Source organism: Euprymna scolopes, chromosome 21, assembly GCF_053919585.1.
Source record: "Euprymna scolopes isolate OS-2025 chromosome 21, ASM5391958v1, whole genome shotgun sequence".
NCBI classification, from domain to species: domain Eukaryota; kingdom Metazoa; phylum Mollusca; class Cephalopoda; order Sepiida; family Sepiolidae; genus Euprymna; species Euprymna scolopes.
Window position 1 is genome coordinate 39,190,372 of NC_136502.1, and position 16,770 is coordinate 39,207,141.

General features: G+C 34.6%; 1 protein-coding gene across 1 annotated transcript; it reads left to right on the plus strand.

The window, feature by feature from the left end:
- Positions 1-8,861: 8,861 nt before the first annotated feature.
- On the plus strand, positions 8,862-9,317 carry LOC145242768 (uncharacterized). Its single transcript, XM_080105906.1, has one exon. The coding sequence runs from the start codon at positions 8,862-8,864 to the stop codon at positions 9,315-9,317; it is 456 nt and encodes a 151-aa protein (XP_079962032.1).
- Positions 9,318-16,770: the final 7,453 nt, after the last annotated feature.

Here is a 16,770-nt window from a genome sequence, read left to right on the forward strand (position 1 = left end):
AGCATCAAGCATGATTACCGTTTGGCCAGTGTGACACACTACTTTAAAGAGGTGTTTTCAAACCAATTTATACTTAACATAAGGAATTTGTAATGTGAACCATTCATGTATGCGCAATCATAAAACAGCAAACAGAGAAAATTCCAATAACTCCCACGTAACAATTTTTCAATTTTGACTCTTAGAAGTTTTTTTTCCAGATGAAAACCGATTAAAAAGTTTTCCACACGTCTAAATACCCTATATACCAAATTTCAAGTCTGTAGATTAAAAATTCGTTGAGTATATAGGTTGAGAATTGTCCTCGCACACCCACACATTCTTACTTTTATAGAATACTAGCAGTTCAGCCCAGCTTTTCTCAGGCCCTATGTACTATTCATAACTTGCCCTACGTGTGAATACACTTTATGTAAGATTTCAAATGTTTAGACCAAAATTTGTCTGAGTAAGTTCATAGAGACCGCAGAGGTAATTTTTTTTTTTAATTTGACCCCAATTTTCACCCCTTAACATTTATTATTTTGGTCTCAAATCGAAATACAAAATTTTACCCATGTCTAAATTACCTACATCTAAAATTTCAAGTCTTTAGACCCAAAATTGGCAGAGGAATTTGGTAGAATCTGCAAAAATCAACTCTTTCAACTTTGACCTTTTGGCAGCAAATTTTCGCCCCAAAATTGATTAAAATGTTTGCTGCATATCTTAACACCAGTTATGTATAAATTTCAAATGTTTAGACCAAAAATTGGCTGAGTAGTTTGCTAGACACCGCAAAGGTTAAATCATTTGAACTTTGACCCCTTAGCAGTTCAAATTTTCGACCCAAACCGATTAAAAAGCTTGTCCTATCTCTCAATACCTCTATGTAAAATTTAAATGTTTAGATCAGACATTGGCTGAGTAATTTGGTAGAGACCGTAGAGGTCAAATTTTTTTAAACTTTGACACCAATTTCGACCCTCTAACATTTAGTTTTTGGGGCTCAAATAAAATTAAAAAGTTTGATCCATGTTCAAGTAACCTAAATTTAAAATTTCAAGTCTTTAAACCCAAAATTGGCGGAGGAGTTTGGTCGAGTTTCCAAAGGTCAAATCGTTTAACTTTGAGCTCTTGACAGACAAATTTCTGGCCGAAAACCAATTTAAAAGATTTTTCCAAATCTCAATACTCTTTATGTCAAATCTCGAGTCTCTAGACCAAAAATTGACAGAGTTATTTGGTAGGTACACACACACACAAATATTTTCACTTTTATAGATATATAAATAAGACTATATATATATATATATATAGTCTTATTTGTAGTATTCCGAAATTTACTGGGTTTATATAATTCAGTAATCGTTCATATACCAATAAATTTTTAGCCAAAAAGAGATGACTTAAACTGTAAGCTACAAAATTATCATATTTCATAATTGAGCATTCACATATTGTTTTAACAAAAACCATATATATATATATATATATATATATATATATATATATATATATATATATATATAATATAAAGCTGAATGCGTGTGTATGTATGTGTGTGTGTGTATGTGTGTGTGTGTGTGTGTGTGTGTGTGTGGTCACGAATAGGCTCCTATATGGTTGACTATTTTAAAAAACTGATTGCATATAATGATAGAAGATGTATCTAGACACAGAAATGGGTATGTTTGATCTTGCAGAACAGTGGTTCATTAAAATTGTGGGGTCTGCGTTCGCGCCTGGTCCACAAAGTATGGAAATAAAAAATTTAAAAATTAAAAAAAAAAACGTTTACAAGTGTTTTTTATATAGATGTACATAAGAATACTTTGATAAGTATGTTTTAACTTAAATAGGGATGGTATAATAAAATTGTGGGGTCTGCGTTCACGCCTGGCCTCCATAGAATGGAAATGGGCACAAACCTTAATAAAGACTTTTCATATCTATCTGTGTAAGTATACTTTGATAATTATGTTTCTGTTTGAAGAAATATGGTATGATAAAATTATGGGGTGTTCGTTCGCACCTGACCTCCAAAGAATGGAAATATGTCACAAAGTTTAACAAGGTTTTTTAATATAGATCCACAGAATATTGTGATAAGTGTTTCGGTGTGAACAAGTATGGTATAATAAATTATGGGGTTTATCTATTTTATTTTTACTTTCATCATATTTTGCTTTTGTTTTGATACCCCCAAACTCAACCCAAATTTACAACCCTTCCTTTTCATAACCTATCATACTTTCATAAATCAGGGTCCATTTTCTGTAGGCTGTTTTTGAACCCAGTCAACGACGGGTACTTTTGCTAGTATATATATATATATATATATATGTGTGTGTGTGTGTGTGTGTGTGTGTGTGTGTGTGTGTGTGTGTGTGTATATATATATATATATATATATATATATATATATATATATATATATATATATATATTAAATTAATATGAGCCATGAAAAATTAAGTTTTAAATAAAAAGAAAGCAATAAAAATAATGGTTTATGACATCAGAAAACGGGTACATTTTTTCCAATTTTGATACCGATTTGGATACATTTCTAATTCTTAATCATACCAACAGTAACCAACACCCACATAGAGTGACGCAAAACACTTTATGTAAAAGGCCCTTTCACCACATTGATGGGCACTGTTTTCTTTTTATGCTTTTGAAGTCGGGTAGTTAACGTCAAGCTGAAGAGATGTACAATGTACTTGTCTCAGCCGAAACAAATGCACGACCCAACCCACTGGGGAATGTATGCATGCACACCGAATGACTGGTTACTTACACTTGTTTATCTCCCCTGATGCTAAGTTATCTCCCTTGTATTGAGATCTAGCATTTCTATACCTTTGTGATGAGTTTTAGAGTGATCTTTTTTTTTTTTTTTTTTTTTTTACATAGGCATCACCACATTATCAAGGCCAAGAGGCCACTCAAGGATAAGGGTTAAAGAGTGTACAGTAGAAATTGGACAATATAGTAATCATTAGTAATGAAAATTTGGTAAATTTGATAACTTATATGGAACGGCTCATCAAGAACTTATTTACGTTAGACTTGAACACAACCATATTGTAGTCAGCCGGAAAGCAGGAAAACGGAAGACAATTCCACAGGCGTCCAGTTCTAAGAAAGAAACTTTGTTCATGGAATCTACGTTTAGGTTTAGGCACAGATAAAGAGTGGGGGGAATTATTGATAGTGTTTACAGCTAGACGAGTGTTTCTTGTGAAAGTTTGGCGAGGGGGGACCATAGATTGAAGCTCAGTCGAACACTTTCCATGAAAATAACGATACATCAGAGACAAACTTGCAACATCTCTTCTGTGAGATAGAGGTTGCAAGGAAGAGAAAAGGACATCTCCTACGAGGCTACGAAGTCTATTTTGAACTCTATCAAGGCAGGCCAAGTTCTTTCTAGCAGCTCCTGCCCAGATGTGGCAACAGTATTCCATCCTTTGACGTACCTGGCTCTTATAAAGATAGAGAATAGCATCAGCAGTGAGATATCTACCGGATCGATAGAAAGATCCCACCATTTTTCCAGCGGCCTTGGCAACAGATTTGATGTATGTGTTCCATTTAAGATCAGGAGTAATGGTCAAGCCAAGAAGCTTGTCAAAACTTGAGGCCTCCTGAAGACGAGAGCCATTCATTTCAATTGATGCCAGATGTGGATCAGAATGTTGATGATGTAAAGAGAGAAGCTTGGTTTTAGATGCATTAAAAGTAACCAGCCACTCCTTACCCCATTGTACTACGTGCTCAAGATCAGAGGAGAGAGAATTGGAGAGAACTTGGTCGTTTACTATCTTAGATGTGCTACCATGAATGTTAGTGTCGTCAGCATAGATGTCTACAAATGATGTTTACATTTTGGAGACGGACGTGTTTTTGTTGAGATAAGTGATTTCAATTTTAATCATACTTTTTATTTTTAGATTCAAATATTAATAACTGCATTTTATTTCAGTATTTTATTTATGTAACTTTCGGAAGAACCCCCCCCCATCCGCTTTTCTTTTATATCCTAAGTTTCTTAAAACGTGACTAGCTAAAGTTCAGAATAAAATCACGCTTTTCTTTTAACGGTTAATTTAAAAAAAAAAAATCTTTTTGAACGCTGTTAACTTAAATTCCTCATTTCAGTTTACATTTTGGAGACGGACGTGTTTTTGTTGAGATAAGTGATTTCAATTTTAATCATACTTTTTATTTTTAGATTCAAATATTAATAACTGCATTTTATTTCAGTATTTTATTTATGTAACTTTCGGAAGAACCCCCCCCCCATCCGCTTTTCTTTTATATCATAAGTTTCTTAAAACGTGACTAGCTAAAGTTCAGAATAAAATCACGCTTTTCTTTTAACGGTTAATTTAAAAAAAAAAAAAAATCTTTTTGAACGCTGTTAACTTAAATTCCTCATTTCAGTTTACATTTCGGAGACGGACGTGTTTTTGTTGAGATAAGTGATTTCAATTTTAATCATCCTTTTTATTTTTAGATTCAAATATTAATAACTGCATTTTATTTCAGTATTTTTTTATGTATTTCTGTTTTATTAAATGCTAGCTTTTTTTTTTCTCGTCCATAAATGTTTATTTATCTACCAAGTTGATTGCAAAAATAGATTACGAATTTGTACTCATTCTTAGTTCGTGAGAGGGGAATCTATCACCATACTTTCCCTTAAACACGTCTGTCGGACTTTTATTAAGTGATCTCCCCTTGGTTGTTGTTGCTCCCTTTTACTTGCCTCCCCATGAGGACAGAGTTCTTATTTACAATGCCTCCCCAGGGGACAGAGTTAGACACCACGGTCGTTTTTTAACATGAAGAAAAGGAACAAAAATAAAAAATTGTCTCAGTCGTGAAGGATTTCTCTTCCACTGACAGAGAACAAGAAATTGAAGTGCAGCAGTCCAGCACTCAGCAGCAATGCATCTGAAGAACAGATACTACACTTTGAGTTATATATTTTTTATTTACTCTGAAATTTTACAAACAAAAGAGAAATAAACAAAACAATTAGGCACAAGGCCACTCAAAATTCAGGGAGGTGGGGGTCTATGGTCATCCTCGTCCACTGTACCTTTGCTAGTCTAGCTGAAGTTCTCATTCACTACAATACCTCAAGCACACCGAGGGTCGTTCTACCTAAGGTTCCCAAATCATATCGTGTGTCCATTTTTTTTCGTTTGTTTTTTGTTTTTTTTTTGTTTTTTTTGTTTTTGTTTTTGTTTTTTAATGCCACACTTTGATCTTGGCCCAAAGGCAAAAATCGTCTGCTCTTATGGTGTTTTTAATGTGTGGAAAATCCAGCTCCCAACAAAGGGGCACTCTGGATAGGAACAAAAAAAAAATTTATCTCAGTCATTCAGGGTTTCTCCTCCAATGACCGAGGACAGAAAAAAAATAAAGTGTAGCATCAGAACAGATATTACACTGTGATCTTAGCCCGATGGCGGTTTGGACAAACGAACATATGTCCATGACTGTATTTATGTAACAAGTAAACTAACACTTGCTCGTTTGTTGCTGAAACAATGTATGAATAAAACTGAGGTTAAACTAAAGAGACGCCTTTCCAATTTTGATCGGGGTATGGAAGGCCAAAAATGTTATAAAGTCCTGATTGATATAGAGTGTTATTTGAACTTTTACAAACATTGTAAAAATATATTTTAAAAGCGGTTTAGATAAAACGTCTTTATTTGAAAAATATTTATTTTATAAAAAAAAATAAACATCATAAAAATATTTTTTATCATAAAAATATTTTTTATCATAATTTTTTTTTTTAATCAAATATTATAAAAAAGGGATTTTGCTTTTACAAGCATAAAAATAATAATCATAAAAATATATATTTTATCATAAAATCTTTTTTTTTTCAATATCAATCATTTTTTCAACATCAATCATTAATCAAACATTAGAAAAATAATTTTTTTTTACTTTTACAAACAAAAAATAGTCTTGAAGTTATTTTTTTGTTTAATTTCTCACTTTCAAATGCTTTTTACTTTAATAATGTTATCTTTTTTAATCAATCACCATAAAAAAAAAAAACGTATCTAAAACAAAATATTTCTAAAATAGTTTTTGCTTCATTTGCTACCGGCAAGAGGAATTCTTGTAGACGACCATTAAAATATGCTTTTCTTGTTGAAGTAAAAAAAAAATCTTAAGAGAAAAAGAACTCACATTAAAAAAGAATTTGTTAAAAATACTTTTTTTAATCGCGTTTTAAAAAAGTAAATTGTGTATTTTTTTTTTTTTTCATAAATTGTTTTATTATTTTATTGTACTAAAAAAAAACGTTTAAAAACATTGATAATAAAATAAATGATTTAAAAATTAAAAAATATATTCTTCACAATGCTTGTAAAAGATCTACATCCAACCAGGACTTTATAACCCTTCGGGCTATCCATACTGACTCGAGAGGCATCAATTAAAATTGGAAAGACGTCTCTTCAGATTAGCCAAAACTTATTTAAAATCTGGCAGAAGAATTTGTCTTCATATTCGAGCTAATGGTAGTCCTACCAGCAGCAACACAATGATAACTCCTTTTTTTTTTCTTACTATTAAACAAACTCCACAAAATGAACTCTTCTTCTTCTTCTTCTTCTTCTTCTTCTTCTTCTCCTCCTCCTCCTCCTCCTCCTCCTCCTCCTCCTTCTTCTTCTTCTTCTTCTTCTTCTTCTCATAAAATGGGGACACTACTTCAAAAACCTAAGAAGATATGTGCTGTGTCCAGTTGGTTGTTTTGTCTTTTGGTTATTTAATGCTACATACAGTAATTTGGGGAAAAGTTTTTATGCTTTGAGTTGCTTATATCTTTAACCATTTCCTCATGGTTGTTTTGTTTTATGGCATATCTAGCGAAAAATCTCGATTTACATAAACTATCTACAAAAAAGAAAAAGAACAGTCTCAACTGCTAACAATACAGAATCATCCTCTCTAGTGACAGTGGTATTATTCTAACACTTTTCAGTTTATTTAATGCTAAATCCAGTAATTTTGGAAAATGTTTTTTATGTTTAAAATTGTTTATATCTTCAAACATTTATTCATGGAGTTTGTTTTAGCTGTTTTTTTTTTTATTTTGGTTGTTTTTTTGTTGTTTTGGTTGTTTTTTTACTTTAAGTGTTTTTTGCTTTAGCTGTTTTTTTTTGTTGTTTTAGCTGTTTTTTTGTTTTAGTTGTTTTTTTTACTTTAGCTGTTTTTTTTTTGTTTTGGCTGTTTTTTTTTGTTTTAGCTGGTTTTTTGCTTTAGTTGTTTTTTTTTGTTTTAGCTGGTTTTTTTTTTGTTTTAGCTGTTGTTTTGTTTTAGCTGTTTTTTTTTTGTTTTTTGCTTTAGCTGTTGTTTTGTTTTAGCTGTTTTTTGCTGTAGCTGTTTTTTTGTTTTAGCTGTTTTTTTACTTTAGCTGTTTTTTTTGGCTGTTTTTTTTTGCTTTAGCTGTTTTTTGTTTTAGCTGGTTTTTTACTTTAACTGTTTTTTTTATTTTGACTGTTTTTTACTTTAACTGTTTTTTTTTTTGCTTTAGCTGTTTTTTTTGCTTTAGCTGTTTTTTTTGCTTTAGCAGTTTTTTTGTTTTAGCTGTTTTTTACTTTAGCTGTTTTTTTGTTTAAGCTGTTTTTTTACTTTAGCTGTTTTTTTTTGTTTTGGCTATTTTATTTTTTTTTTGGCTATTTTTACTTTAGCTGTTTTCTTTTACGGCATATCAAACTTCATCTCGGGTTATTTAATACTGAATCCAATAATTTTAGAAAAAGTTTTTTGCTTCAAATTCTTTATATATTAAAATCTTTATTTATGGTGTTTAGTTTGATTGTTTTGTAGCTGAAAGTTGTTGTTTTTGCTTCTGACTTTACAGAACATGATTGAGTTTTGAAAAGAGAAAATGAGAAAAGCCCAATAACATCAATGTTTGGTGCATTTTAGGTCAAGAAGTTAATATCTTCAGCCACCCTGATTAGTTCAGTTGCAGTTACTGTCTATGGAGAGAATAATATTATAGGGCAGGTAGGTATTTACCTCCCTTTTACCGCAGGAGGGTGTAACATAAAGTTTGAAGGTAGACAGAACGAGTCAGTACTCCTAAAGAAGGGGCACTGTGACCCTGAAAAAAATGCCTCAGTAGCCTCGTCGGCATTCCTCAGCAATAAAACAATAAACTTGCTCCATCTGAAAGTCAGGAAGCAAGGCCTGGGAGGATGGATCTGCTAGGGCCCCCCAAAATGGATGTTTCAGCTCGACAACTAACTCTCATTTCACTTATTTTGTCCTTTGGTCCGCAAATTCCATGAGCGATGTTTCTGACAAAGGGGTAAAAATCGCTGTTTTCTAGATCAAAACTTGTCAACATTTATTATCGGCTTATTTTTTTTTTTGTCAATTTTTTTTAAAAACTTCTTGCATCAAGTGGCTTCATATCTTGTCTGGAATGATTTCCATTAAAAAAAAATTTGGGTGTTTAAAACAATGTGCATTAAATTGGCTACATCCATCGCACACCAATTGAATGAAGCTAACAAATTTCCACCTGCACTGCATCGTGCCTGCTTTTGACAAGGTCACACGTTCTCATCATTCAAATAGACAATGTCTGGCGTGCTGTACAGGATGTTCAAAATTTACCGTTACGAGATTCTTTTATTTTCTATATTTAACAAATTATCTATATTTTTTATGTTTTTCAGGTGTATAAATCTAAGCTATAGCTGAAACTTTAGTTTCGATCAGAATGCCACAGGATTTACAAAAAAGAACCGCCATTGTAGAGCTAGCTATTCAAATCTGGGAAGACAGCACCTGACATACCAAAGACCTTAAATATCAACAGAATGTTGGTCTGGCAGACACTTAAACGGTTCAAATCGACTGGTAACATTGTTAATCAACCTGGTCATGGTCGGCCTCGTTCTGCCAGGACCCCAAAACTGGTAAAATCCACAAGAGAGAAGCTTAGGAGGAACTCAAGAAAATCCCTCAGAAATCTTGCTAAAGAGGGTAAAGTGTCAATCGGAACGATGTCTACGATTCTCCACACTGATCTCCAAACATCTGCGTACAAACACAAGAAGAAGCAACTGTTATGTGCAAGTTCTATCGAGAAACGTGTGCAAAGAGCTGAGCTCATCTTATCTTGCAACACTGCTGGCATGCTTCCTAACTTGGTTTTCAGTGACAAAAAGAAATTCGACGCCCATCAGCACGTTAACATCCAAAATGATCGGATTTCGTTGCGTAAAAGTGAAATCGAGTTTCACGTGGTTACTCGGAGGCAAGGTGCCGCCTAAGTGATGGTCTGGGTAGCGGTAACAGAGACAGAAAATGTCCCCTCGTTTTTTGTAGATGATGGCATCAAATTGAACCAGGAAAATTATCGCACATCCATTCTTGAGTCTGCATTGTTGCCCTGGGCACAAAAGCATTTAAAAAACAGGCATTGATCATTCCAGCAAGACTCTGCACCTGCTCATGGAGCAAAAAAGATGCAGGAATGGTTGACAGAGAATGTGCCTGCTTTCATCTCGAAGGAAGAATGGCCTCCATCATCTCCAGACCTGAACCCACTGGACTTTGCAATCTGGTCAATCTTGAAGAGCAAAGTCTCAGCTACACACCACACCAGTTTGGACACTCTGAAGAAGAAACTGACCAAGGAATGGGAGAAAATACCCAAACGAGTCATTTGTGACTCCTGCAGAGCATTCTCCAAACGTTTGCAGCAAGTTGTGGATGCTAATGGAGGTTATATTGAGTAAAATGTTTATATTTTCATGACCATATTATTATTTTATACATTTCAATTAATGTAATTATAATTTTTTTGTTTATTTATTAAATACAAGTAAAAACCTTTGTAACAGTTATTATTGAACACCCTGTATATGCAGAAAAGAGATGCTAATGCAAGACCAGGAATGCCTGGGAAGAAGAGAGAGTTACAGACTGTTGAATTGAGGAAGCAATTATATAAATTATCCATTCCCAAGATGCCCAACTTCCCACCAGGATTGCCTCCTTATAAATCTTGACCTTATCAAAGTAGTCCCTTATGCAATATGCTATGTCAGGGATGAACAAAAATTTAAAAAAATAAATAAAAACACACAATTTTTGCTTTCCATCAGTTGATGTCATAAGATCTTAAAAGAAATACATTCAACATTTATTTTACCTTGTCTGCCAACTTTTTTTTTTTTTTTTTTTTTTTACCAGGGTGTCACTGTTATACCACAGCCCACTTGAGGATAAGGGTTAATGTGTGTCAGGTAGACTGTGAGATGACACTATCATGATCGGCAATTGTAAAACTTGAGTAGAGTTTGATTATTTAAGAGGACAGCTCAGCAAGAACTTATTCACATTCGTTTTGAAAACGACCATGTTATAGTCAGCTGGGAAGCAGTCCCACAGTATTTCTAGGAAAGAAACTTTGCTCATGGAATTTTCGTTTACTTTTAGGCACAGATAGACAGTAAGGGAAATTATTTATTGCTGTAGCTAGCCAAGTATTTGTTACAAAAATTTTTCAGGGGTAGGGAAATAGATTGAAGCTCAGTCGAGTATCTACCAGCCTTTGGGCTGGGATCAAAGTGTAATATAATTACAAGCAGTTGCAGGAGCTCAAATCAACAACAGCAAGTCAATTAGTCTGCACTTGTATGCCTGTAGTGGTAACACTATGCATCTATCTGTTTGACTGATGGTTCTTAGCGTGCAGTTCAGACTAGATCTCCAGCTCACTGTCCCCACTTCTCTGAGTAAATGGGAGGCACTGGGTTCGATCTGTATTCAGATCTCTATTCAATGTTCCTATAAGGGAGAGTTGAGATTGCTCAATGTGACATGTCATCCATACACTGACAGACTGTTTTTCTGAGTCAGACTTTGACAGAGATCGCCTTTCTTGATCGCATTTTTACCCTTTCAATCAGGATTGTCATAAGCCGAGATATGAACTGCAGTACTTCAAAGAGTACTGGACCATGCCCAAAAAACTTCCTTAGTTCAGTAACCTTTCTCAACCTTCTAGAAAAGAATTCTTCAGGGGATCAGTGAAGGATGCAGCTTAGGATCTGTTTGATGAGTGGTCTGGGTGGCTAGAGAACGATTCGCTCCAAATATGTTGGGTGCCAGGTGTGGGTCATCTAAACAACTGAGTTCTTTCTGACATAGTGATTGGCCTGGAATTTATACGAGCCAGATCTGGAACAGAGGAGTCATTTGAGTATCCTTGCTGCAAAACACATAAAGAAACGCCTAATCATGCTTTATTCAGATACTACAAACTTAAACAGTTCTGGGTGTATGTCAATGATGTGACATCTTGTTTCTAGCCAGAACATACTCTGCTGTTAAACGTGTCCTATGTAATCTACATCAGGCCGTTGCGGTGGTTCTTTCGATACTGGTTATAGCAGAAATATGGTGTGGACATCACATCTGCGAGGAAACATTCTTTTTTTCCTCCTCTTTCCTATTGTAATCCGACATGTGTCTCCCTCGTCAGATCGCCGGCTCCCAAACGTCGTGTACCGTGGATTTTTCGTTCGACTGTTCTTATGGCCGGATCGTTCTTTTCCCATTGGCGACTGTCGATGAGAACACACACAGTTCACAAAATAGAAATTGAACAAAGAAAGGAAAAACACAAACGCCAACGTTCACATATAAATTGACTGTTGGACTTGTGAGTGTGTGTGTCTTCCCCCTGTTCTATCGATGTTACATTTGTCTATCTCTGTTTCACAATCAACTCCAAAATTGTCCACGTTTCTAGTTCACAGTCAACTCTATAACTGTTCAACCATCACTGTCCAACTTCCAACCGCTGTCTAGCGAATCTAGATCTCAACTGTCACTATCCAACTTCCATCCGCTGCCTAGCGCAGCTAGATGTCACCTGTTCCTGTCCCCTCTACGTTGGTATCACAGCTACCCTGGCTACCGGAAGCTGCCCTTCCCTGTTTTATCAGTAGGTTTCTATTTTTATTGTTATTAGGATATTTCTGATTTCTTTGTTTATTCCCCCCCTCTAAGCACTTAGTGGCTCAAATCCACCCCAGGGCCACTTTATAGTATCACACTATCACTGCAATCTATAACAATTTTCATTTGTGTTGCGTTCCTTTCTTTTCGTTGACGTCACATTATTTTGTTATCATCAATAATTTGGAAAATCCCAACCTGATAAAAATGATAATGTGTGCGTGTGTGTGTGTGTGTGTGTGTGTGTGTGCGTGTGTATGAGGCCACTTCTCAATCTATATACTCAACGAATGTTTGATCTACAAACTTGAAATTTCGTATATAAGGGTTTCAGACATGTGGAAAACTTTTTTAATCCATTTTCATCTGGAAAATGGTCAAAATTGAAATATTGGTACATGGGGGGGGGGTCGCCAGATTTTTATTTATTTGTCAACTGGTTCATGAATGTGCATGCATGACCGGAAAAAAAATGATAGCTTTTTTTTTTTTTTTTTTTTTTTACATAGGCATCACCATATTATCAAGGCTAAGAGGCCACTCAAGGATAAGGGTTAAAGAGTGTACAGTAGAAATTGGACAATATAGTAATCATTAGTAATGAAAATTTGGTAAATTTGATAACTTATATGGAACGGCTCATCAAGAACTTATTTACATTAGACTTGAACATGTTACGAATAAGTATGTTCAGAAAACACTTTTTAGCTGGTCCAATGGTTATCGTATTTGACTCACTGTCTTAAGGTTTTGGTTTCAATCTCAGCTTGAGTATTTTTTTTTTTTACTTGCAAGAATTTAACTGTTTAGAAAAAAAAAATACTAATACTCGTATGTACATGTTTCAGTTTCTTTCCTTTTTTTACTCAGTTTTTTCAAGGAATTTAACTTTACGTTTAATACCTACAGTATTTCTGTTTATAATAAATAAGCAATTAAAATATAATATTTATGCATATTTTATGACCAGGCAACTCTAGGTGACCTGCTAGTATATCTATAAAAGTGAGAATGTGTGTGTGAGAGGACAACTCTCAACCTATATACTCAGCACATTTTTGATCTACAGACTTGAAATTTGGTATATAGGGTTTTCAGACGCGTGGAAAATCGGTTTCCATCTGGAAAAAAGGGCTACTAAGGGGTCAAAATTGAAAAATTGGTACTTGAAGGAGGGGGGAGGTCATCAGGTTTTTATCTGTTTGACAACTGTTTCACGACTGCGCATGCGCGAATTATTCACATGACAGATTACTTATCTTAAGTATAACTAGATTTGAAAACACTTTTTAAAGACGTGGCAAGCTGGCCCAATGGTTATCGTACTTGACTGACTATCTTTAGGTTCTAGTTTCGATTTCAGCACGAGTATTTTTTTTATTACTTACAAGAAGTGAACTGTTTAGAAAAAAAAAACATAATACTCGCATGTGCACGTCTCAGTTTCTTTCTGTTTTTTTTTTTATATAATTCATTTTTTTAAAATGAATTCAACGTTACATTTAATACCAGGCAACGCCAGGTACACTTGCTAGTTTGATATAAATGTAGAATGTAATACTGTAAGAGCAGAGATTATCATAGGATAGCTAAATCCACTTTCATTACTTTCCCTTCGTCTTCCTCTTCCCCTGTGAACTGCGCCTGCTGTTAACCTGAAATTTATTTCCAAACTAACCTATCTCTGGCCAGATCTTTATTTATCCCACTTTCTCTCAAACCAGCTTTATCAATTCCTTCCATTTTTTCTTTGGCTTTCCCCTGTCATCTGCACCTGCTACTTCAACTGTTCTACATTTACTGACCCAAGAACTCTCACCCATTCTTTCAATGTGGCCATACCATCAAAGTCTCCTTTTATGCACACATCTTCATATGCAGTTCAGATCTAAGCATGTGTTTAACACTCACGTTTCATACCCTTCGTATCATTTTCATATAATTCTACTCCATGTGATGCATGTCCTCAACTCTCACTGGCCAGGTTTCACTTTCATACATCATCACACTGCATGTACTCTTCCCTTTGTAGATGGTTGTTATGCTCTGATGGTTAATAATGACAGTTGTTAAATAAAATCTGTTAAAAAATGAATCATTTCACGTGATGACATTTTTTTTTTTTACTCACGTTCAACCAAAACGAGGTATATTACTACTTGGATGTAAAGAGCTACTATCTGGGACCTTGTTTAGGGGAGATAAGCAAGATGTTGGTTTAAGTTACATTTAAACTTCCGCATGTCAGTACAGTCAGAGAAGCAGGTAGCAGAAAGGGAATTCCAAAGTGTAGCTAAGTGAAGAAACTATTAGAGTAGAAAGCTTTCTAGCATTTAGGGGTCTCTAAAGCGGTGTGATTTTGTTGTTAAGCAAGTTTGTTGGGGTATGTACATAGAGGGGGTACAAGTGCAACAAGTTCATCAGAGGGCATTCCATTTAAATACTTGTAAAAAAGACACAAGGATGTAACATTTTGGCAATGGGACAGGGGTCGGGGCTTAGATGACAGCGCAGGACCTATTAGATTGATTGGTTGTTTTTTTTTACGGCATATCAACCTTCTTCAGGTTATTTAATGTCGAATCTAGTTATTTTGAGGAACGATTTTAATGGAGTATATATATATATATATATATATATATACATATATTTTTTAAGTCGGTTTCTATTTAACCCATAGTTGGGACCCTAACAGGTACTACCACTCCAGGTCAGAGTGGACCTGGGAGCAATGGCAATTAAAGGGTCGCTCCACACTCCCCAAGGCCCGCAAGGTGGGGCCTCACCATCGGATATAGTTTTAGGTCATATCCAGGACCTATTAAATTGAAGACTCTTTTTGGACCCTGTCTAAGAGAGAGAGAGAGACTAGCAGTAGAAGCACCAACCCAGATGTGGCAACAATATTTCATGCCTGGGCAAATGGTGACTTTGTAGAGGTACACGACACTCTCAGGTGTGAATAGTTTTCTAGCACGACGGAGGTAATTTACCTTCAAAAACGAGGTATATTACTACTTGGACGTAACGAGCTACTATCTGGGACCTTGCTTAGGGGAAATAAGCAAGATGTTGGTTTAAGTTACATTCACATGCAGTTCAGATCTAAGCATGTGTTTAACACTCACATTTCATACGCATCCTATCATTTTCATATAATTCCTCTCCATGCAACGCATGTCCTCAACCCTCACTGGCCAAGTTTCACTTACATACATCATCACACTGCATATAATCTTCCCCTTTGTCGAGGGTTGTAATGCTGTACTGGTTAATAATGACAGCTGTTACATAAAATCTATAAGAAACCTAGCATTTCACAAACAAATACACCAAAAATGAACTGGAAAACCTAAAGAGCTCGACAAACTCATATTCAATCCGTCGATCCAAAGGTCAGCCATAAGTTGTATACATATCAGCATCTTTTATCAACTCCTTGATTGTTTTATCAATGAATTAGCCGTATTGTGAAATGTTCGCCTGTAATCTTTTATAGTATTTCAGTACTTTGTTCTAAACGAAAAACACATTCTTATCTGAAAAAAACGTTTATCAGTACTTGCACCAAATTGAAGTGATTTTAACGGTGAGATTCCTCTTGTGGAGAAATTATTTCTGAAAGAGCTTCTGTAGCAAAAGAGACTTCCATTGCTCACTATATTCAACGTAACACAGTTTTTCTCACTCTTTTATCTTATTCTGGTGCTACCAAATCAGACTGTCTGAAAATACCGGCTTTGTGACCTAAAATGCACCAAACATTGATGTTATTGTTTTTGTTTTATTTTCGTTTCCCTTTTGCAAAACTCAATCATGTGCTGCAAAGTCAAAAATTAAAAAAAAAAAACACAATTTTCATCTACAAAACAACTAAACTAAACACTATGAATAAATATTTGAAGATATAAATAACTTAAAGCATAAAAACATTTTTATTTTTTTTTCAAAATTAATGGATTCGGCTTTAAATACCTGAAAAGCGTCGACATGCCGTAAAACAAAATCATTTTCTATTTTATGTACCAGGGGATCTGATCCCTCCCCTCTCTCAATTGCAAGCAAAGGCAAAGGACCTACCTATTCACTATCCAGTCCCATATCATCGATGCAGGTGTGTGAAAATAATGTTAGGAACTGTATTTTTCACACAAGGTTAAAATTAAGCAGAGAGTGGAAAATTCCATTTAGAAGTTTATAATTAAAAGTATGTGTCAGGATATGACGTCATAGAAGAAAGAAGATGATAGAAAAGCCAGCGAGTTCCTGCCTCTAAGAGTTAGACATTGAAGTGATCAGATGTGGATTTAGAGTTCTCGTCTACTCTGTAGAGTTTGTAAGAAAATGTAATTCACCTTGATGTACTAGCTACAAATTACTGTAAGAAGTAAATCCAGACTTCAGAGCAATATAATGGAGTTATTTGTTGTTGTTTTTTTTATTACCTCTATTATTCCAACTACCGAAAGAATTAAGAAAGGGACAATATCTCTAGGATTACTACATCACCACTGCTGAGAACATTCACGACAGCATTGTCCACTCATTCATTAACTCAGCGTTTTGAAACATGAAAGAATTGCTATATTTAAAAATAAATATTTATAAACTTCTGAAAAATCTTATATATAAAAAGGCACTATATCCGTCTGTCTTTTTATCTCCATATTTTCAAACTATCTCTTCCTAAACTAAAAGTTGCAGAACTGAGCTAGGGAGGCCTCAAATGATTGGATTTTTTATGAAATGTTCTTT

What these genes read in the sequence shown, in the direction of transcription:
- LOC145242768 (XM_080105906.1), top strand. Translation starts at nt 8,862, where the DNA reads ATGTTGGTCTGGCAGACACTTAAACGGTTCAAATCGACTGGTAACATT.